Source organism: Solea senegalensis, linkage group LG3 (assembly GCF_019176455.1).
Source record: "Solea senegalensis isolate Sse05_10M linkage group LG3, IFAPA_SoseM_1, whole genome shotgun sequence".
In the NCBI taxonomy this organism is placed as follows: Eukaryota; Metazoa; Chordata; class Actinopteri; order Pleuronectiformes; family Soleidae; genus Solea; species Solea senegalensis.
In genome coordinates this window covers 15884946-15908161 of record NC_058023.1, presented here as the reverse complement: position 1 = coordinate 15908161, position 23216 = coordinate 15884946, and the positions used below count along the sequence as shown (strand labels likewise).

Genomic DNA, 23216 nt, shown 5'->3' with positions numbered 1-23216 from the left:
ACATATCTGCTAATTGACTAATTGATGAGTTATTTGCTCCATAGAATAACAATCAGTGCTTCCTAAAACATGAAATTATGTTTTGTTTTGTCCAGAAACCAAAATGATTTTTTTTATTAATTTGTATTGGTTGGTACATCACAAGATCATTCCACAGGTAATGCATTCTCACAGTGACATCAAAAATATTTGCTGGCAAGAATACAAAGAGCTCTTCCAGAAGGGGAAATGATGAATGATGAAGGGGTAATCGATATTCAATTTAACAAATTATTAGATAAATGGAGAAGGGATAAGTAAAGATATAAATAAATAAATAAATAAGGAAATAGTGGATAACTAAATAGTAGAGAGAGTAGAGCAGAACCACTCTCTTGAATCTGAGGTTTTGGCAAAAATTGATTTGTGAACAGTCCAAAATACAGTATAAAAAGGTTCTTGTTTTAATTTCTTAAATTTTCCAACAGAAGTTATTTTTTAACAATCACCTCCTATACCGTCTAGTTGGTGTCCAGTATTTCCTGTGTATTGTTTTATATTGAGTGAATCTACTTTTGGTCTTTCTGAATGTTTTCTTTGTTATATGTAGAAAAGAAACCAGAAAATATTCACTCAAAAATCAAAGTGAATAGTATTAAAAAAACTAACAAATACCCAAAATGATTAATCGATTTTCAAAATATAGGGATGAGCCGATACTAAGTATCAGTATCGGTCCGATACTGGTCAAAATCACTGGGCCGTACATTGAACAGATAAAAGTGTAATATCTGATACAATCCAAAAATGTTATATATTACATGCGTCACTATGCACAAGACTGTAAACATTTAAATATTACATTTTAGCTGAGTCATGTTGTGGGCAAGGAGCAGAATATTTGTTACATACAAGGAGAATCATGTCTTTGAAATGACTTGTAATGGCTGTAGGAGGTACTGTAAATGCAATCAGTACACATGTTTTGTGAACAGTTTTATAGTTTGAATGATGTAAAAGGACTGTGTCTTACTGATATCGGTAAAGTTAAATTAAGAAAATACCAACAGTTTGAAAGACAAAAGAAATGGCCTTGTGTTGGTTGTGTTACACTGAATCCTTGGATACCTTGAGGTGCTCTTGATGGGAAAATGGATCACAGAAAAGAACTTTGTTGTGGGAGGTGAGAAGGTGTGTGAAAGGCCAAGTTTGTCAGAGTGAACAAAATGCTCCTGTTGTGAATGGAACCATTTTTTGCGCTCAACATTCAATTTTATTCACCAAGCATAGTTCTTTGAAGTGTTAACCAAGGACATTGCAGTTACATTAAGAGAGTGGAATAACTTTTTTGTAATGGTGGATTGTGTGCCTAGCCTAGGGACCCAGATTTGAACCCTCTGGTTACAAGCCCAATTCCTTTCTCTCTTGGCCATGGGCTGAAATACAGCACATATACATTTACATATATATCTGTATGTATATATAGATATATATGGATCTCTCTCTCTCTCTCTCTCTCTCTCTCTCTATATATATATATATATATATATATATATATATATATATATATAAATTAAGGAATATAAGCAGATGTTATCTGAAATGAAAGGTAATAAGTTTATTTTCATGTAATGAGGATTAAAACAGTAGATCTTTTATTTTACTGTATTTACAGTGTATTGTCACTCTCCTTTGAGAAGCACAATCATAAGGAAACTTATTTGAACTAACTGACCTGATTTCCTCTAGTATTGTCAAGCAGCTATAATTCATATATTGGTATCATTGGAAAGGTGGCTGCTCACAGTGACAGTGCAGTGGAAATTTATAATGTATCACCAAACTTTTATCTTTTTTTTCAACTTTTTTTAGTATCCCTTTAGCTATCCAGTACTTTATTGCATCTTATAGTGTTTTTCACTTTAGAAAGCTTCTTGACTGATGTGTCCATCACATCAGTCAAGAAGCCAGGGCAATTATTACAAATGACTGCAAGATGAGACATTAAATGAATCAGTTTGTGTGAGTGCAGGTGTTTTTACTTATGTGGCACTCGCTTGACTTAAAATTAAAAAAAAAGTGAAAGAATGCAGTCAGATAAATAAAATATTATAAAAAAAGTGTTACAAACAGGTGGAATCCAGACAATTTATCTCTTACTGGCCAACACACACCCAGCTCATGTGTACACATTACACAACTGGGAAAGTAGATGTTTAATAAATACTGAGTATAGCTGCTTCTAGCCAAAATAACATGTTTTCAAAGGGTCCTAATCCTTCAGACTGATGAAATCTTATAATAAACTTGTTTTTTAAACATTTCATCACATTAATTCAACAACGTGAATACAATCCAAGCGCCGGTTATTGAACCACTAGAGCACATTTACTGGCTACCCTTTCTTGGGAACACAATTTGCTACAGCAAATGGTATATTGGTTATAAAGCAAATGTTGAGTGAAAAAAATCCAACAGTGTTTTGCTTTTGAATAGGTTTTAAGATGTAACCATGGCTACAGTCCAGTAAATCTCTTCAGAGCAATAAGTCTTAAAAGCTCTCTGTGTCTGGATTGCTGCTCTGCATTGTCATAAAAAATATGGCCTTTTGCTGAGTGGGACAGGGGAGGCCGCATTGTGCTGTCCACATCTGGAATAATTTGGGCTCCAACTAATTTTATTTATGAGAACAAATAAAAACTTAAATTTCAGTGACATTCCTCAGAATGGGAAACAAAAGAGCTATTTCTTACGGGTGGTCCTGTTTTGAAAGTAAATATGTGCACTTCTGTACCCTCTTACACAGGAGGATTCACCAAACTGACCCTGTTTGATACTTTTCTTCCTTGCCTCGCCTATCTGATATAGCAATTCACCCCCAGCTGGGTTGGTCTGCCTTACATTACTGCAACACTTGGCTTGTGGAAGAGGATGTAGGAGAGGAGTGATCTAATAATCCACTAATTGTTGACAGTGATGGACTTATTGTGCCACTTTTGTCTGTTTAAAGTTGACATCGATTGGTACTGGATGCAACATGGAAGTATTGTTTGTTTGTGCTTGAGGATTTACACCACCCTCTCTTTGATCTCAGCATTGTACATTTTGTCAGGTGAGATGAGACGAAACATATTCGTCAACAACCTTTTTTCATGATTAAGAGACGAGGACAAGACGAGGACGAGACTCCACCAATGTCTTAAAACAGTGACTATAAGTCTATATTAACATGCATTAGTGGGCTGTCCACATGAAAATGAGTGTAGTTAAATCTTTTAAGTTTTTTATCATACTATAGACATACAACTCACATGGAAACTGTGTTTTATCGTCGGAAAATGTCAAAACGCCTCCCTTGCGTTTTTGTGGAGACAATCAATACGCTACTTTGGGAAAAGGATGATGTCGTAATCCCACCTCGCTCTTGCGCTTGCTTGCGCTACCACTTAACCGCTTTACGTCGTTAAGGTCTTCCCTCTCTTGTGTTTGTATATTTTTTGGTTTGTTTGCTTTATGGTTACTTCTGTTTTTTTCCTTAGTCGCCCTGGCTTTCTTCATTCTGTCTCTGTTTCTTACACAGCACACATGCCGTATGAGCGCGCTCCACATTTTCTCCAGTTTTGGTGTGTTTCTGTAGCAGTACTACAGCACCACGTGCAAGCCTGGCAATGTATTATAGCATTTAGAGTCAGGGTTTCGAGTGGATGAAGACATTTCCTGAAACAAAGAACAAAAGAAAAAGCTTGTATTAATTCTTACTGGATTCTTACTGGATGTGACATGAGAAGTATAAATTTTCTTTTGGCTTGAGGATTATTTTTACATGCTGACACCACTCTCTCTTTGATCTGAGTGTTTTGCCCAATGTGGATTCAAAGGACAGTGAAAAATGGGCCAAATTCTGGGCAAATGTCCAGCTAACATTCTTCAGAGATACCTGGACTGTAAGACCAGCCTGTGCACTTCAGAGAGACTTCATACAATACACCATGGCATGTTCTCAAAGCTTAATATTAACAAAAAAGATGACTGAAAGTCCCACTTAGTCAGATAAAGTGTCAAGCCAACGGGTTCTTCAGCCGTACACTACCATAGACTTCTGCCAGATTTGACACTCCTAACATATTCTTAACCTTCTGCATGGGTATGATTCACGTCCGGAATAGAAATGAATGAGCTTCAGTGGCTGAGTCACCACTCGCCACTGGAAAAACTGATTTATATAGATCTTAAAAGCTCTCTAACATGGTTTTGGCCAGGCTTGATAACATAAGTGCTTTTCTTTGGCAAATTAACATATTGTTTTCCTTCTAACAATGCATATAGAACATAAATGGTGAGCAGGCATAAAGGCAAAAAGTCTAATAACTACACAAGGAACCTTACTAAAAATGTCCCATTTTAGGAGGTAAAACCTTTTTCTTTTTTTTTGTTCCTTTTAATATTTACCATTAATCAAGTGTTTAAAGACCACTCTTGTGGCCTGATTTGTGGTCCCGGTGACATTTCAGAGCATTCCTCCAGACCCAGTGGTTCTCCCCTGGCTTGCTGCAGCCACATGATCCTTAACTCTCTCGACATGTTTGGAGATATATAATGACAAGAGTGTTTGTGAATGTCAACAGACCCAGTCCCTTCATTACCCCTTGTGTTTCCAGCCAGTTTGTTTGCTTCTTTGTGGTGCAGCAGCCTTAAAGGATACTCTTTACTGCCTCAGCCACAGCATAAAAGCATTCCTAACTTTGTTTCCAGCTATAGTGTTCCTCTTGTCTTTATTCTTAACTCTGGTCACCATGTTCAGGACATTTTCGACTTTTATACTTTTAGAAATGTATAACTTTCTGCAACTTTTCCTCCATAGGAAATAAATGGGGAATGTGGAACAAAGGCAACAATATTTAGTGCAGAGAATCATATCAATAGAGGTTTGAGTTGGGGATACACGATATTGGACTTTTGCCGATATCCAATATGCCAATACTTTATATGAGGATGTTTGGACTGATATGTTCACTGACTGTATTTATTTTGCATAAATCTAAAGACAGAAAGCAACAGGAGTTACTGGTCTTATAGCAGTGGTTTGGTGAGTGACTTTTTGGTGTCACCAACTCACGGAGTTGACCAGCACAAAAACCCAGCATTCCCAACTGCTTTTTCTGAGGATATGTATGCACAAACCAGTTAAGTATTCTTTGTTTGCTCGCATATGTTGACATCCCACCACCCAAGAGTGAGATATAAGACCTTTACCTACACCACTGGGTTTGCCTAAGGTCAGAAACAGTAATTGTAGGTATTAGTGATGGGACAATAAACAATATTATTGCTCATCGTAATAGAAAGCTCGGACAATAAGGTTTTAACCTCTGATCTACTTTAAAGTTGTCTAATTTCATGTATCTCTTTATTCTCCAGGTTCAGCCAGCCATGATTGAGGACAAGGGTCACCGTGTGACCGACTACTTTGTCGTAGCCGGTCTGACGGACAAGTCCACGCCCTTGGAACAGGATCTGTCAGAGGCCAAGTCCAGCGGGCCCAAAGCGCCCATCACTGACTTGGCCGTCATAAACAGGTCAGCGGGAGAAGCGGTGCCGGAGGGCTTCACGTGTATTGACACCACCTACAGCGGCCAGCCAGCTAACCTAAACCATGGCAGTCTGAAGAGCCCTGAGCTCTTCCTGTGCTACAGGAGGGGTCGAGGGAAGGCTCCACTCATTGACGTTGGGTGAGTCAGCTGTCTACGTCACTGTTTGTAGCTCTGAATGAGCCCAGAGGCAAATCGTTAATTTTGCGTGACGTCACGTATCAGCAACTGTGCCATTGTTTTGTACCATGTGAGACTGCCGTCTTTGTATGTGTAAAACAAACACCTAAAAACGAGTTTTCATCACAGTAATTAAAGCTGCTGTAGGTGAGATCCCTGGATAAATGGCTGATTGTTGAGTCTCATCCTCAGGTGGTTAAGCACTTAACGATGGCGGCTCTTTGCCTTGACACCCTCCCATCATATGAGCATGGGTTGACACATGCACGTCATCCATGATGAAGGCCTTCCACCACATTTACACACATTCTATTGCATTTATTTTTCTTTGTTTTTATAATAACAATAGCAATAGCTTTCCCCTTTTACTATGTACAACAATCACATGATTTACTGTACATGAAGCTTACAGTCAAGCTTTAACAGAAATAGTAGCTACAGTGACCCGAGGCTTTTACCCTTGAGTCAGGTGGGAAATGTGTTGTTGATAAATGGAAACAGTTTTAGCGAATAAAAGAGGACGTTTAGAAATCATGTGACCAGGAAAATTGATGGAAACAGCTGTTGACTAGAGACACGGGGACTGGTGAGAAAACCTTGATCACAATAATAAACTGAATGCTGCTATGTATCAACAGCTATTGACGCTCTTTATTTACATCGTCAAGCTTTGTTGTCCTTCTGTGGTATCACAGAGTTTGGCGCCACCTACTGCTTCTCGTGGTGAACTAACTTCCAATGTTTGCTTTACAGCTGTTGATGGAACTACTACATAGGCACATTTCTCTCAGCAAATCTGAATTTTGTGAAACTAGACTTGTGAAAACATGATTATACCGTCATACATTAAGCCTTCACTAGGTTATATGACTCAAAATATCGTGTACAATCATTCAACATTAATAATGATTTCAATGTCAATGTTTTGCTCCTGAGTGAAAGCAGTAGAAACAAGACAAATCTAGTTTCTATACTTGTAAATTGCATGAGTTGTGTTATTTATACCAAACGAGGGTCACGAGGGTTTTTAACCTTAGTGGACAGTAAAATTACAATAGTGGCCTAGAGTTAATGCATTTTCATATTCAGAGGTCAACATTATGAATAAGAATTTCTTTTTAATGTTTTGCCTGCTAAAATAAATTAAAATGAAAGAAAACCAAATAACTTTAGATAAAACACTATAAAGGTAGATTTATTTTTAAGAATAGATATACTAGATATCAGAAATGTAATAACAGTATGGGTTCAACACTTATTTTTGAAAACTAAAAGTAAAGTTATGCTATTGGGTAAATAAGCAGCTGCTTAGTTGGCTTATGCTTCGGGCCTGGATGTGAAGGAGACAGTCGGCAGATTTTCGCTCTTGATGAATGAAGGCTCTCATTGTTAGCAACGTCCACATTTTCTCGCATAACTTTGAAGCAACTTTCACATTCACTTCACAACAAAACAGAAGTGGAAGGAAGTCGGTGTGCTGACCACCTCACTCACCCGCCCCTATTTTGTCACGGAGCGCTCCCTCTCTGCTGCACCTCTTGTCCTGTCCACTGATTGGAATGCTCTTGCTTCCCTTTATTGCCTCATGACAAATAACTTGATTTTGTTAAGCACTTTAACCTCCATTGCCTAACTTTTACACCTGTTAACCAATCTGCAGTGAGCTGGCAATAGTCCAAACAGTAATATTTATTGAGAACTATGATGCAATAGCTTGTTATTTCCTCACACACCTTAGTCTTTGTCTGAGGGCCTTTTTTTGTTTTGTTTCTGCCTTGGAACAAACTGGAGTTTCCAGTTATCCAAGAGATTCCCCTTCACTCAAGTGGAATATGTGAAATTTATGTAATTAAAAATATTCTTGCTGTGTGGACACATAAATGCTTTGAACTGCAGTGCATTCTGCTTTGTTCTGTGTTCTATTCTGCCTCATTTCATGTCTTATTTTTTCACTTTAAACTGTAGAGGCACATAAAAACCAGCACGAAACACTGCAGCCATTGAGTAGAAACAGAAGATTGTATGTTGAGTGGTTTCCTTGAAGAGATTGTGCAATGCTGACATATGGGGAGGAGAAAATACTCGAATCCAAGAATCCACAGCCGTTGTTGAGCTTTGTTTGCATTTGCTGAAGCAACAAATCGGCCATGAATAACAGATTTCACAAGCTTGTCTGCTCTTTAGCTGCAAACACAAATATTACAAAACTCAACATAAATTCACGAGTGTGTGGTTTATAAGAAATACGTTATAACAATTAGGGCTGCAACTACGTAATGCGTAATGGTTACTAAATGAATCTGCAACTATTATGATAATCGGTCAATCTCATGGTTCTCAAACTGTGGTACGTGGTGGTATGTGAGCTTCCTCTGGTGATACTTAGAGGAAAATCAGAAACATACCAGGGTATGTGATCAGTGTTGAGCTGGTTAAATACAGGGTTAGGTTATAAGCTTTGAACATCTCACTGAGCACTATTAATTCCATCATTCAGAAATGGAGAGTATGGTACAACAGAGCTCAATATTTTCTCAGGTGGTACTTATTCAAAAGTCTAATAACCACAAGATGAATCTGGTTTTTAAAATATTATTATTAACAAGTTTTGTGATTTTACACCTTCTCAAATGTTAATATTTCCTGGTTTCTTTGCTGCATATAACAAAACAAGTCATTATAACTGAATAATTGTTTGTTTGAGAACAAAAAAACCTACGATTTTCAGGTTTGGAAACATTTTTCAAACAATTTGTTGACCAATGATTAAGTGACAGAATAATTGATTATATTATATTAATCAATCATTTTCATAATCAATTAATCTGTTGATTATTTTCTTTTATTCACTTGTTTGGTCCATGAAATCTCAGTAAACAAATGGTATCAGTGGAAAGGATGATGTTCTCAAATGTCTTCTTTTGTCCATAAAAATATAATCCAAATTTAATGATTTCTTATATAGAGCAACGGAACCTGAAAATATTCACATTTCAGAAGCCGAACAGCTTTTAAAATAGAACAAAAATAAAAATAAATTATCACAATAATGTTGCAGTTGCAGCCCTAATAAATATCCGGATTGCAATTCTCAATCACATGTCGAGGAGTCTGTATTCTGAATCTATCTTTATAATCTAGGAATTATCCAATATCTACATTTTCTAATTAAATTTAAATTGTCAATTTATCTAACTAATTGATAAATTGACAAATTAATAAATGAAATTATATTAGTTGATTATGGAAATAACCATTAGTTGCAGCCCTAATAAGAATGGTTATGATCTATCTAATTTACAAAAAAAGTTATGCATAGATGGTTTAATTGCATTTGTTCACCTGCTAATTATGAAATTTGGTTGAACTAAGAGATTTCCTCTGCCACCTGCTGACCCTTAAACCTGCAAGCTGTCTTTTACCACTGAAATAATAAATGTATAACTTGCCTCCTGCAAATCTTTAATTCTTCCTTCTGCCACCTCTGCTGTGTGTGAAGCTAGCATCCCCAGCCTGGAGCTCTCCACTGTCATGACACCCTGTGCTCATTAGGGCTTGTTTTTTGTCACCTAAATGAGAATTTGCTATCAGCATTCATCCTGGACTGTTGTCCCGCACTCCTTTCAGAATAAGTGGACTCTCTGGACTATTATATCTGCCAGTGGCTGCCACGTAGAATTCTCAAGTTTAAAAAAAACAACAAAAAAACGTGTTGTGGTAGACGACAGTAGTAGAAGGATTTGTCCTCCCTCTGAGCAGAATGTCCATATAGAAAGGGAGCACATGCATAATTCTGTCATGAAAAAATAAATACCCTGCTGAGACCAACACAGTGGGTCACTGATTGTTTTCCTGACTGCAACTTTTAGCTGTGTGATGTTCCACAGCAAGAGTGAGAGGGAAACAGAAATCAAAACTCTGTGACATAGGGGATTTTTGGGCTTTGTCCCAATGCAGTATAGATATATGGCATAAAGCTGTGCACAGGTTGTTTTTCTGAACTCATGAAAACCGTTTCTTTTGAGACGTTTGTGCTTCTCAAAGGACAGTGACAATACACTGTAAATGCACTCTAAAATAAAAGAGCTGCTGTTTATGATTTGTATTACATGCTTAAAATATAGTTATTGCCTTTCATTTCAGATAATACCTGGTTTATTTCTTAGGCTTTTTAATGTAAAATGAAGGATATTTACGAAACAATGCTATAACATAAATGACTAGGCTTAATTTGAAAGAGGTGTTGTTAATGAGGTTACTTAATGTATTTTTTTTACATCTGTATATGTTTAGTGTATTTCACAAGTGTATTCAATATAATAAAATGATACCAGCCTTTGAAACCAGGAAACGCCATCACAGATCATGATATGATGATATCCAATTTTAAAGACCCATATCTTGTCTCATGTCACAATATAGATATCATAACAATATTTTGCCCAGCCCTATTATGGCAGTAGTAATCCATACTATTACAAGCAAATGTTCATTTTGTACCATGCATCTTTACATGCAACAATCACTTATCTGGAGTTTGAGTCAACTGGTAAATATGTCTGAATCACAGGCTTCTCAAGAAACTAGAAAACTCAAGGTTTATGAGAAAGTCAGTTGTGCTGACCACACACTGGCCCACAGAGTATATCCTCATCATTGAGCAATACTCTATTATTGCTATTATCACTCATAAAAGCCCTTTTTTCCAAACCTATGTGTGACTCAGTATTGTCATAAGGCAGTATTATAAGACTTGAGTGTTTATGCTGTGAATCTGTTGCATCATTAGAATGAAAGTCGGCTTCTGGCAGCAAGCTTTGTTAAATAAATGAGTCCTTGCCTTACATTGAAACGCTTAGCTGGAAGACAGAGCTATGTCTGAGCGACTTAACTCTACAGGGCTTTGTAATATGTGTGAGGCATGATGCCAGCTATTTGCGCTTCACTGCTAACAGCCATCTTCTTTTCCACATCTCTGTGAATACCTTGTTTCTTTGAGGGGCTGTCCCTAATAAATCTGCAGATAGTAAATCTGCTAATGTTGTTTTTACTGTAATCGACTCTCTTGCGCTTGCATTCGCTGTCGTCGTCATCTGTCTCTTACTGTGTTTTTAGTGTTGTTTGGTGTATTTGTGTGGATGAAGACATTTCCTGAAAAGATTGTCTTCGTTTCATTCCATTTTGTGGATAGCACCCAAGTGTCGACAAAAAGAGCTGTAGAGATGAACATCTTTGTTTCTTGGCTTTGCCCTTCGAAGACAATAACTATGTTTACATGTACTTACAAGTACTTTTATTCAAGTACTTGGAATAAAAGCCTGGCATAAGCGTGACATGTTTCCGTTTTGTCACTGCTGTATATTCCAAAAAAAGAATAATGAACAGACATGAAAATCACAGACGTGGAAGAAGAGGAACATGAGACAGAATTAGACAACACTGCACATGTAAAAATAGTCCACGCTGACCGAATGCTTGATGCATGTTTACACACACCACAGTCCGATGATTTAATTGTTCGTCCATGTAAATGACGGAATTGCAAATTCCATTCAGAGCTAATCTTTTGGGAATATTGTACATATCATGTACAAAAAGTATCATGTTCATTCTTGAAAGAAACACATTATTGCATCCTTTCATGTGAGGCTAACATTTTCTGCTGTCTTTGTTGTGTTTGTTAGGGTTCTGTATGAGGGGAAGGAGCGCCTGATCCAGGGCTGCGAGGTCATCCAGGCCACGCCCTACGGCCGCTGCGCCAACGTCAACAACAGCTCGGCCACCTCACAGCGCATCTTCATCACGCTCCGCCGAGCGCCGCCCGTCCAGCCCCAGAACTCCCTTGCCGTCACAGACATTTGCGTCATTGTTACCAGCAAGGGTGAGATCCCACCGCATACTTTTTGCAAAGTGGACAAGAATCTCAACTGTGGCATGGTAAGTCCAATTATTCATATTCGCCAAACACTTCAGCACCATAACATCCAAGAGAGCTAATCTTTAAAATCTTTACAACAATCTTTTTAGTGGGGCTCCAATGTGTTCCTGTGTTACAAGAAGTCAGTATCTGCGTCCAATTCCATCAGTTACAATGCTGGTGAGTAGAGGTCAAACTTTGTTTGTGGATTACAGTGTAAACTTAATATTTATCTGCATCTTCATCATCTTCTTGTTCTTTGTTCCCCTTTGACATGTTTATTTCATGGCTCAGTGTCAATATCAGTTCTTGATTCATCATATTTCACACTATTTTCTTGCATTTTAACAGTATACAAGAATGAGGTAGAACATGCTTTTTAACAAATTCTGTTCCCCCTGCTGGGTAAGGTAGGTACTGCAGGTGGTCCGTGAGAGGCCTTTAAAATAAGATTTTCTAAGTTTGTAAAAGTACTTACTATGAAAAGTGTTGCATTGAGCTTTCTTTTGTGCAGGGGCCCTATTCAAAATGTAAAAGTTGTTTTCTGTCTGTTTATGAGATAAATAAATAATATGAACATGAAATAATTGATCCTATAATTTTGCAAGTGAAGATCTTTAGAGTTTAAAACCGGCCGTGAACTATTATGTTGCTAAAATCATTTATTTATTTAACATTTGTAAAGAACAATGGTACCGTAGAACACATAGTCGTCACTATGTATGTTCAGACCCTGGAGAACGAAGTGGTAGAACATTAATAGATAATCAAATTTGTTATGAAATGGCAAGTCATACTTATAACCACTTTAAAACAATTTCAGGGAGTCAGGGTAATTCAAAATCGTATTTACTATAACTAATTTTGAGTTTGCAACTCAGTCAATTTCTTGTTGCAAGTCAGCTGCCGTATGTGATAATGACAGTGATGAGGATTATCCCATTATTTATGCAACTATGCAGACATAAATAATACATTATGCTGACATGAAAAATCTACTGCAGTGAGGAGCTATTGTAGAATCATCCTCAGTTGTGTTTTTGTCTCAGAGCACAAGGCTGCCTCAGTCGATGAATTGAACTGTTGAGTGACATTTTCTCTGATTGACTGCACCCTGAACAACTCGGCCTTTGGAATAATTAATTATGTAATACATGTATAATCAGTGCTGATCCGAATGCATACACACACACACACTTTCTGGCCCGTCTTTTTCCTGTGTGACAACTGTTACATCGCAGACAACAGCACTTCCTGCCGTACCCGTTATTTTAGCATCTGCAGGCTTGTTTAGTGATGCATACGTTGAGTGTCTTGTCAGTACAGCATCTGCCCAAACAAAAAATGTCACTGAAAAGCAGAAAAAGACTAATTTCCTCTGAATGAAACTTGTGTATACTGACCAATAATGTGAAATTACCCAACCCCTCTTTCTTTGAACAAGCATGTTTTTTTCTGTCAGGAGGTTTATTATATCTGCTGTGTGATATGGGAAAAATCTGTGTATTATGGGTGAGATGGCTTATGTTTGCACTTCTCAAAGGAGCGTGACAATACATTGTAAATACGTACACTCTTAAATGAAATATCTACTGAGATCTGTATTACAGTATATGGTCTTAAAATACCTTTCATTTAACATAATATCTGGTTTACTTCTTTGACTTTTTAATGTTAAATGAAGGATATTTCCGTGTTTTATTTAATAATGAAATTGACTATAAATATGGTCAAATTCGGCTATAACACAAATTACATTTAATCAGTATATCTAAGTTACAACATTTAGTGTATTTCACAAATTCACTGTAATTCATATGATGGTTATCAATGCTTCAGCCTTTAAAACCAGAAAAAGTCATCAAAGATACTTAGTCACGATATGACGATATCCAAGACCATATCTTATCTCGTGCCATGGTATAAATATACATGTATATGTATATACAGTATATATATGTATATATATGTGTGTATATATATATATATATATATATATAGAGAGAGAGAGAGAGAGAGAGATATATGTATGTCTATATGTGTATGTGTATATATATATATATATATATATATATATATATACATATATATATGTATATGTATATATAAATTGTGTTAAGTGATTTTTTGTACAGAATCTTTTTAATCAATATATATCATATTTAATTTATAATATTTAGATTATGTGACATTGTCAAACAGCCTTTAAAACCAGGAAAAGATCTAGGATAAAGTCTAAAGACCACATCTTGTCTAATGTCACGATGTACAGTAGATAAATTATCCATATATCGCCCAACCCTATGGGCTCATGTACTTTTAGATTTCTTATGCTGCGACATTGCTACGCACCTATTTCTTGATTTTTGTATCCATGTTTTCCCTCACTCTTCAGGTCTAATCTTCCGTTACCCAGAAGAGGATTATGAGTCCTTCCCCTTGTCCGAATCTGTTCCTCTGTTTTGTTTGCCTATGGGTGCCAAGATCGAGTGTTGGGCACCAAACACACGTGATCCTCTGCCCGTCTTTTCCACGTTTGTCTTAACCATCTCATCGGGTGAAAAGGTGGGAAAGAGACATGACTACAGACTACGGATTTGTGATAGACTCTTAAACCGGCTAAGAAAGGAATCTGTTCTTCTCTGGGTTTAGGTGTATGGAGCGGCTATTCAGTTCTTTGAGCCGTACCCGGTGGATCTGTTGAGCGAGAGGCAGAAGATCCAGCTGGGCCTGCTCACCACGGTGGAGAAGAAGATGATCCCTAATCGACCTGTTAACACCAATAAATGCATCTGTTTGCTCTCTCGCTGGCCCTTCTTTGAGTCTTTCCGCAAATTCCTGATGTTCCTCTACAAACTCTCAGTCTCAGGGCCCCACCCACTGCCTATTGAAAAGTAAGGCACTACTCTGTTTATCTATGTGTTTATGTATATTTTTTTAATTTTAAAGACATCACTTTGTACACCAGAGTTCTTAAGTCGAGTTTTTATATTTCCCTCAACAGGCACATCTCACACTTCATGCACAATGTATCATTTCCTTCCCCTCAAAGGCCCAGAATCTTGGTCCAGGTGATACATTACTCTTCTTTCTTGGTTAATAATTGTATCATGAAAAAACTATTATTTTTTTTAATGTTTTCTCATGACTGAATTTTTCTTTCAGCTCTCGGCACATGACACCTTGATCCTCTCCCAGCCTGTGTGTACACCTTTACCCCTCAGGTACAATCACTGCTTCAAGGTTCAAAAAACCATGTACTTTGATACTTTGCTTAAATTGAATACTGAATGCAACTTGTAGACCAAAATAAAAAGCGAAACACATTCAATAGCAGTAATAATCAGCATGTATTTTTGAGACATTTAACCCTACATCATTGCATCATTTTGCAAAGCTATTTTTGTCTCTCCTCATTTTTTCTGCAACGTTCTGTTGCTGCCTTAACAAGTGATAATAACTGACAATAAATAACAAATGACACAATAAAACTTCCATGATAATCAGATGAGATTCTGAAAGGTTTTAAGACAAGATGCCACGTGTGCATTAGCAAATAAAACAGTGTATTAAGCAGATTCTTTGCTGCAATGACTCAAAGAACTTAATGAGACATTGTCTTAACAACATCAGAAACTGTAGAGAGTTTATTTTTTTCTTTTTACATGTTGAGATATTGAACCAAACACCTTTTCAGGTGTAAACTAGTGTATATGCGCCTCTAGTAATGTTACTTGTTGATCTAGGGGCAAATCTACACAGTTTAGTGTAAAGTATTGAAACTATGCATTAAAAGTATTTGGCATTTTTCAAAATCAGGCATAGAATGGGTTTAGTAAGGCTTAAATCATAGCAATGATACTCCTTTTCTGCTCTACCACCACATTGTTCTTTGTTTTTTATTTATTTTTTATTTTCTACATATTTTAGTGAGGTCCAGATAGTGATATGAATATGAATATATGATCACATCTCACTCTATTTACAAGCCGAAGTCATAAAACCATACTCTATCACCTCCTCCTGACTCCTGTGTTTATTTTCAGTCTCTTCTCAGACTCATTAATCTCCTCTGTGCTCTCTCTCCCTGTCAGTGGGGCAGACTACGGCACGCTCCTGATGAATCTGGGTTCAGAGAACTGCGCCACACTGCTGCACTTTGTCCTTCTGGAGAGCAAAATCCTGCTGCACTCGCTCCGGCCTGCTGTGCTCACTGGAGTGGCCGAGGCTGTGGTAGCTGTGAGTATAGGCCCCAAGTCTACGAGTTCCATACTTGAAAATGCTTTGTCATCAGCTGAAATGATCAGATACATTAATTTAGGAGTTTATTGTTTCAATGGAATATTAAAATATATTAATTCAGTCATTCTACCACTTTATCCTCTACATGAGGGTCATAGAAGGGCTGGAGCCAATCCCAGCTGACTTCATTCATTTTGCATACATCAACTCAAGGATATAACAAAACCACAGACCATTTTATAATCATTCATGTGCCAGAGCAGCTCATCAATACACAAGTTCATACCTTTTATTATTACTAGCATCAAGTCTGTTGACTTATTATTCTTGTCATTATTATTTCTAGCCTTAATGTAATCTCTTACACATGGATCTTTTCATTTATTTTGTTTTTAATTATGTAGGCATCTCATAATCACTACCATGCCCTCAGTCAGTTGTATTTAACAATGAATCACTTGCTGTGCAGCACACAAACATGTGACAGTTACGCTTCTGACTTACTGTAGCTTTAAGCTTCTACATGTCACCATACAGTGTCACAGCAGAGTTTCATTGTATGATTATATTTTTGTGGGTTCTTTGTCATTAAAACAATTTCTCAGATTTTAGATGTGAATATTTTCTGGTTTCTTTGCTTCATATAACAAAGAATTCATTAAAACTGAATAATTTTGACATTTAGGAACATCATCATTTGGAGGTCTGGGAAACACTGACATTTTTAACATTTTCTGACATTTTATGGACCAAACAATGACAGATTCACTGATAATGAGAATAATTATTAGTTACAGTTACAGTTGCATATCAACATTAAAATCCTCTGTAACAAGTTGACAAATTGATATCCTGAAACTATCATTATCATCATCATCATAGAATTATACAATATTTATCAGTATCACTACAATTATAGCTACCCCAACATCCAAAATCAAAGCCAAAGCCCTGGTCACCATTCAAACAAATCACCTGCCAAGTTTTAACCGTGATCAGTTGTCAGTTCACTGCTCCCATTAACAGTTGGACTTGTGTCTCTTTGAATACACAGGATGTCACAATCTTCCCCCAAACGCATATGAACTGTCAAAGCAAATTACTTCTGATCTAATCAACAAAATCTAATTGTGTGGAATTAGAATATAAAGAACTAAGGTGCCTGTTAACCAACATTTTAGACCATTAAAAAGAATCAAATGCCTTTATTTTCATTGTTTGTTCTTAAAACATAGATAAAATTGCCACTCTATGGTGCAAATATATATTAAAAAAAACAACAAGCTCAGGACATGTGACAAAATACAGGATATCATTTAAAATGGCTTGACACTAACGCAGACATAGACAGGGAAAAGCCACCAAACCTCTGATACACTTAACTGTTTTCTTTCTCCAAGGTGTACCATTCACTACCTGACTGTAGTAACCCTATACCTCTGTCTTTTCTCCCCTCAGATGATCTTCCCCTTCCAGTGGCAGTGTCCTTACATCCCCCTGTGCCCACTCTCTCTAGCGGGCGTCCTCAATGCACCTTTACCATTCATCGTGGGTGTTGACTCCCGCTACTTTGATCTCTATGACCCCCCGCCAGACGTCGTCTGTGTGGACCTGGACACCAACACCATCTACCTGTATGTTATTTGATTTTAGATTCATGTTGTTGCTCTGCCTCGTACTGTATATTCACAGCTCACTTCAGATATTGCTTCCACGCATGTTGCTATGCAAGCCTAGTAATACAAATGCACTTTGTTTTACAGGTCTGATGAGAAGAGACACAACAACTGGAAAAACCTCCCGAAAAAGCCCTGCAAGAGCCTCATCAACTCCCTGAGCAACTTACACCGCCAGCTGGCCACTGGTACAAACTACACTTAAAGACGAAATTAAAGAAACGCCTTTCAATGCAATCTAGTGAAATACAACAATACTACACAACAGTGATGTATAAATATGTATATATCAATATATGCATATATTGATTGATTGATTGAAAAATACATGCAGTATTAAATTTTAAAAAGTCATACCTCTAACACACACTCAACAGTCACTCTTACACGTTTTTTATCCCCATATATCTCATATATGTGGATATAGAATAAAAATATCCAGATATTATTATTATTATTATTGTTATTACACGATATATCCCCCAGCCTTACAGGAATACATTTTTTTTATATCGTGATATGTATACCTACATCAAATGATGTAAAAAAGTATACCTTGATAAGATCGCCCAGCCCTAAAGGATAGTGTAATAACAGTAGTATAATAAATGATTTTAGCTGGTCAAAAGATAAAAGCATGTGGAAATATAAAGCTGTATTCTGCTATAGAATCATTATTTGTCAGTACATTAAAAAAGGTGCAAATGTCTTTGTTTTGCGTTCCAGTTGCAGTGCGTCAGACGGCACAGGAGAGCTCAGCGGTGGATATGACCCCCATCGAGGCCGACTTCACCTGGCACAAGAAGAAGACGGCCTTGGAGATGGAAATCCAGGAAGCTTTCCTGCGCTTCATGGCCTCCATCCTGAAGGGCTACCGCTCCTACCTCAAACCTATCACCCAGGCACCTTCAGTGAAGGCCACGGCCGCCGACTCTCTGTACGATCTACAAGGTAAACACATACCACCGACAGCTCACTGAATTGTATTTATGGAATAAGTCAATGTTTTGGACCCAGGATTTGTTAATAGCTTCCTGGTAGGCCCAGGCAATAAATCAATATTAGGTCAATATCGCAACGTGACACAAGATATTATCATTTCATGATATGGCATCAGTGATGTCATTTCCTGTTTGTTTTGGTTTGTGTGGAAATATTACAGAACAAAAACAAAAAACAGTTCAGAACATATACTCAACCCCCACCCCAACACTCTTAGTCGGCGAACATGAGGAAAAAGAACAATAAATGAGTGCTTGTGTCACAGTAGAATGTGATCATAATTTTAGGCATAGTATTTAGAGTATAGTACAATAATTCAAATATATTAACTTTTGTGTGAGAAGCACAAACCTGTAAAGAGAAAACGTTTCATGAGGTCAGAAAAAAGCCTTTGTCTAGCTTTATATTGAGAAATAGCGGGACATGGCCTAAAAACATCAAGATATTATTTATAAGCCATATTGCTCAGCTCTACTTCCTGGCTTTGTGACCTATGCATAATTTATAGCCCTAATTCAGACAGCCTCACCGAATGTTTAATTTTATCGGCGTCTCTATTTCAAGGAGCATCTCGACTATTACTCAATCCAAGACTTTTTGAGAGTCAATCAAGTTTTCCCTCAGCTATAATAAGATTTCACTCATGCTTGTTGCTGGGAAATGTGTCCTCATTCCACTTTTGCTCATTTTTTTCTTTTTAGCACTTTAGTTGCACTTTGACAGTTTGAAGAAAAATGCTCAAACACAAACTTCTTTTACATTATATGTATTGCTGTTGTAAATGGGGAACATTTTATTGGAAACTGAGAAATGTTGCCACAAATTTCTCCATGCCCTCCTGCAGGGTTCCTCAAAAGCAGAGACCGAGCCCACCAGAAGTTCTACTCCCAGCTCACCAAGACCCAGATCTTCATCCGCTTCATCGAAGAGTGCACTTTTGTCAGTGACAAAGACACTGGTTTGGCATTTTTTGACGACTGCGTGGAGAAGGTGATTACATAATATGTGTACATGACATACCGTGGTTTTATGTGCATTTTCTTCTTCTTCCTCTGGAGCTTTTTCTTCCACGAACAAGCCTTTGTTTCATGTTGTTTTATTGGCAAATCAACATTTGTCCACTGGGGGACCAAGGAAGCCAAAGTTTCCTCTGATTCATTCTTTCCCTTTGCTCTATTTCCTCTTTTTGCAGCTTTTTCCCTCTGATAAAATCACCGACAAGGGCACCAAGGTAATCTTGTACACTGTAATCAGATTTCCTCGCATGTTTTTGTTTATGACTAACATTCAGATGTAAATAAATAAAACTCTTTTCCCTTTTTGAGGAACGTGTTCACCAAGTGGCCTGGACATTTCCTTTTTTATCTATCTTGAAACCTCAATAAACTGAGCCTGACGAACCCCCAAACTGTACTTGTTTATTGCCACCAGACAGGAAATGACCTGCATTTTTCTATTTCTGTATGTTTTTAGTTCTGCTCATGCTCTTGATGTGACCCTATCTGCAGGTTGAAGGCGAGTCTTCAGAGGACACGAGACTCCTGGAGCTGGACGAGTCTCAGAAGAGTGAGCACACTGTGTTTGTGATGCCTCCTGAACCTCCAGCTGATGATGGCCCTGACCCCATTCCTCGATACACGTAAGCATTTTTACATAACTTAATTCATTCAGCCACTGTCTACCACTGCATTCACGTGAGGTCCACGAGGAGTGGGAGACAATCCCAGCTGACATTGGGCGAAAGGCATTTAACTCAAGACAGATCGCCAGGCCATCACAGCCAGCACAGAGATGGACAAACATCACTCTCACACCTATAGTCAATCTAGAGCAGGGAGCAGTGTCAAACGAGTCTAGTCTCATCGAAGGGGGCCGGTCTAGAGAAGAAGAAGTGGGGAGAAAAAACAACTCTTCAGTACCGGGTGGGCAATATGAGCTTAAAATTACAACACAATATTAAAATAAAAGAGATACTCATGATTTTACAGAATTTCAAAGTAAAAGTGCCTGTTATGATATAGAATAGTGTTTCTCAATAAAAAGACATTTATGATGTAAAACAGAAAAAAGTTTTTTTTTTTTGTGGATTGATGTTGACACTTCCATTTCTCATCCTCCAGCTATAAAGGTTTCCCCAGATTGCACATGGATCTGTTTGAACGCCCAAGAGTCTTACGTCCAGCACTTAGCAGCAGAGCGGCAGGGGCCAGTTTGTCGAGCAGCCCTGCTCTCCTTGCGAAGAGGACAAAGCAGGTGTGTGCATATGGCAGTAGAAGTGCTGCACATCTGCCAAAAGGGACTTAGTATTTGTAATAATGCAAACTATCTGTATCCCTATCAACCAACAGGAGGTCAAGCTTGCCTACAAGATGGCAAAGCGTTACTACTCCAACCCCCCACTTTGGGCCCGCTGTCTGTTCAGTCACTGCTACAGCCTGTGGTTCATCTGCCTGCCAGCAGCAGTGCGGCTGGCCAAGTCCAAGAGCCGCGCCATGCAACAGGCGTACAACATCTTGCTGAAGATGAGAACCACTGAGGTGGAGGTGCTGGATGAGGTACGGCACAGACTGTAATATACGTGTATATATATATATATACATGTATATGTATATATATATATATATATATATATATGTATGTATGTATATGTGTGTGTGTATATATATATATATGTATATATACATGTGTATATATATATATATATGTGTATGTGTATGTATATGTATATCTCTCTCTCTCTCTCTCTCTATATATATATATATATATATATATATATATATATATATATATATATATATATATATATATATATATATATACACTGTAGCAGACTTCACTCTCTTATGCTTACGTCCTTTAATCTAACCTTCATATTTCCATGTCTCGGTCTTCAGGTGTGTTACAGAGTAGTAATGCAGCTTTGTGGTGTCTGGGGTCTCCCTGTTATGGCTGTGCGAGTCCTGGTTGAGATGAAGAAAGCTGGAGTGCGTCCCAACGCTATCACATATGGTTATTACAACAAGGTCATTAATCTCTTTACACGACTAAAAATTAAATAGAAAAGGCTCAACGGACCACTTGCATAAGCTCTAGACACTTTTTTCCCTCTGCAGGCTGTCTTGGAGAGTCCCTGGCCAAGCCGAAACCGCAGTGGCCTCTTTATGTGGACCAAAGTTCGCACTGTGCTTCGAGGAGTGGCCCAGTTCAAACAAGCTCTAGACCGAACATCTTCCAAAAAGGGACCTGCACTTAGTACCACAGGTAGGACAGGAACATTAAAATATGACATTCTTTTGCTTTCGTAATTCTCCTTCTTTTCTTTACTTACTTTTGTCTTTGCATGCGTGTCTGCAGCTGCGTCAGTGGGAGGACCAGCGGTCACTGAAGCTGACCGTTTGAGTCATGGAAGTGCAGACAGTTCAAATGAGGTCAATGGTGGGGGACATAATCTGTTTGCCCACGGCGACATAGAAGAAGCAACAGACAACCACTGTAGTACAGGTATTGACTCCCCACGAACATCACCACAGAATTGAATACTAATACTTGAATAATAATTGTGCTGTTTTTTTAATAATGGGAAACTAATAAACAGACTCTATAGAAGGTTTTTATTTCATTTTTGCTTTCCCCACAGGCAACCTTAGTTTCCAATTTACTTAAAAGGGGAGGGGCACTCCTGCTTCATAATGCTGGACAATATGGCTTATAAATAATATTGTGGTATTTTTTGGTTATATCCCGAAATATTGGAAATATTTCTCTGGACTCATGAAAAGTTGTTTATTTTTGTTTGTGCTTCTTAAAGGAGAGTGACAATACACTCTAGAATAAAATATCTGCTATCTATGATTCGTATTGCATCATCCTACAATAGAGTTATTACCTTTCATTTGAGATAATATTTGCTTTATTTCTGTGGATTCTTAATGTTAAATGAAGGATATTTACCTGTGGTAGAAACAATGACATTGACTATAAATATGATCAAATTGTCCCATAACTTAAAAGTGTCATTTGGTGACTTTTTAAAAATAGAAATTTGTTGATTCCATGTGTTTTTATAATCAACACATAATTTTTAAATCATATTATTATTAAGTGTATTTCACAAATGTATGTAATAAATATGATGATTATCAATGCAACAGCCTTTAAAACCAGGAAAAATCATCACATATATTGCCCGGCCCTTTAATTATATTGTCAAGATAAAACATGGTTTGCGTGATCCACAGGAAGACATTCTGATCAAGGCTATGGCTCCAAGGATGAGTTACACCAGGAGCTGGTGGAGCCGTCACATACAGCCGTCCTGTCCACTGGAGAGAGAAACAACGCTAAAGCACAATATAATGGTAAGAGACGCTACGTCCATCCCTCATGTACTGTGTGTATGAAAATGCTTCTTGCACACCAATGTTTAGTGGGTGTCACTGTGTATCACCAGATGGCGACATTGCTGGTTCAGTGGACAGTGCAGTGGCAGTAGCAGAACCCCTCACTCCCGTTGATGTCCTGTCACCTGTCCCCAGTATTGTGAAGCTGTCTACAGGAAGCTTTGATAGTGAAACAGGTAAAAAGGAAGATTTTGACTTAACCATGATGTAAATGGATGTAGATGTCCATGTA

The 23216-nt window shown here is 37.6% G+C and overlaps 1 protein-coding gene across 2 annotated transcripts in view; it reads left to right on the top strand.

Annotated features, from left to right (window-relative positions):
- Positions 1-23216, top strand: part of dennd4c (DENN/MADD domain containing 4C) — a 46092-nt gene that overhangs the window by 13472 nt on the left and 9404 nt on the right. The window contains exons 2-22 of one of the 2 annotated variants that reach the window (XM_044021267.1): positions 5398-5708; positions 11432-11684; positions 11775-11844; positions 14060-14229; positions 14317-14558; positions 14669-14735; positions 14830-14888; positions 15759-15903; positions 17365-17540; positions 17670-17770; positions 18309-18533; positions 19429-19574; positions 19777-19815; positions 20093-20223; positions 20705-20837; positions 20933-21139; positions 21479-21607; positions 21698-21845; positions 21939-22085; positions 22823-22942; positions 23035-23160. In XM_044021267.1, the coding sequence (XP_043877202.1) occupies positions 5410-5708; positions 11432-11684; positions 11775-11844; positions 14060-14229; positions 14317-14558; positions 14669-14735; positions 14830-14888; positions 15759-15903; positions 17365-17540; positions 17670-17770; positions 18309-18533; positions 19429-19574; positions 19777-19815; positions 20093-20223; positions 20705-20837; positions 20933-21139; positions 21479-21607; positions 21698-21845; positions 21939-22085; positions 22823-22942; positions 23035-23160 (3133 nt within the window). In that variant the 5' untranslated portion in view covers positions 5398-5409. The remainder of the gene's footprint in view (positions 1-5397; positions 5709-11431; positions 11685-11774; positions 11845-14059; positions 14230-14316; positions 14559-14668; positions 14736-14829; positions 14889-15758; positions 15904-17364; positions 17541-17669; positions 17771-18308; positions 18534-19428; positions 19575-19776; positions 19816-20092; positions 20224-20704; positions 20838-20932; positions 21140-21478; positions 21608-21697; positions 21846-21938; positions 22086-22822; positions 22943-23034; positions 23161-23216) is intronic. The other variant, XM_044021269.1, reaches the window with a different exon arrangement.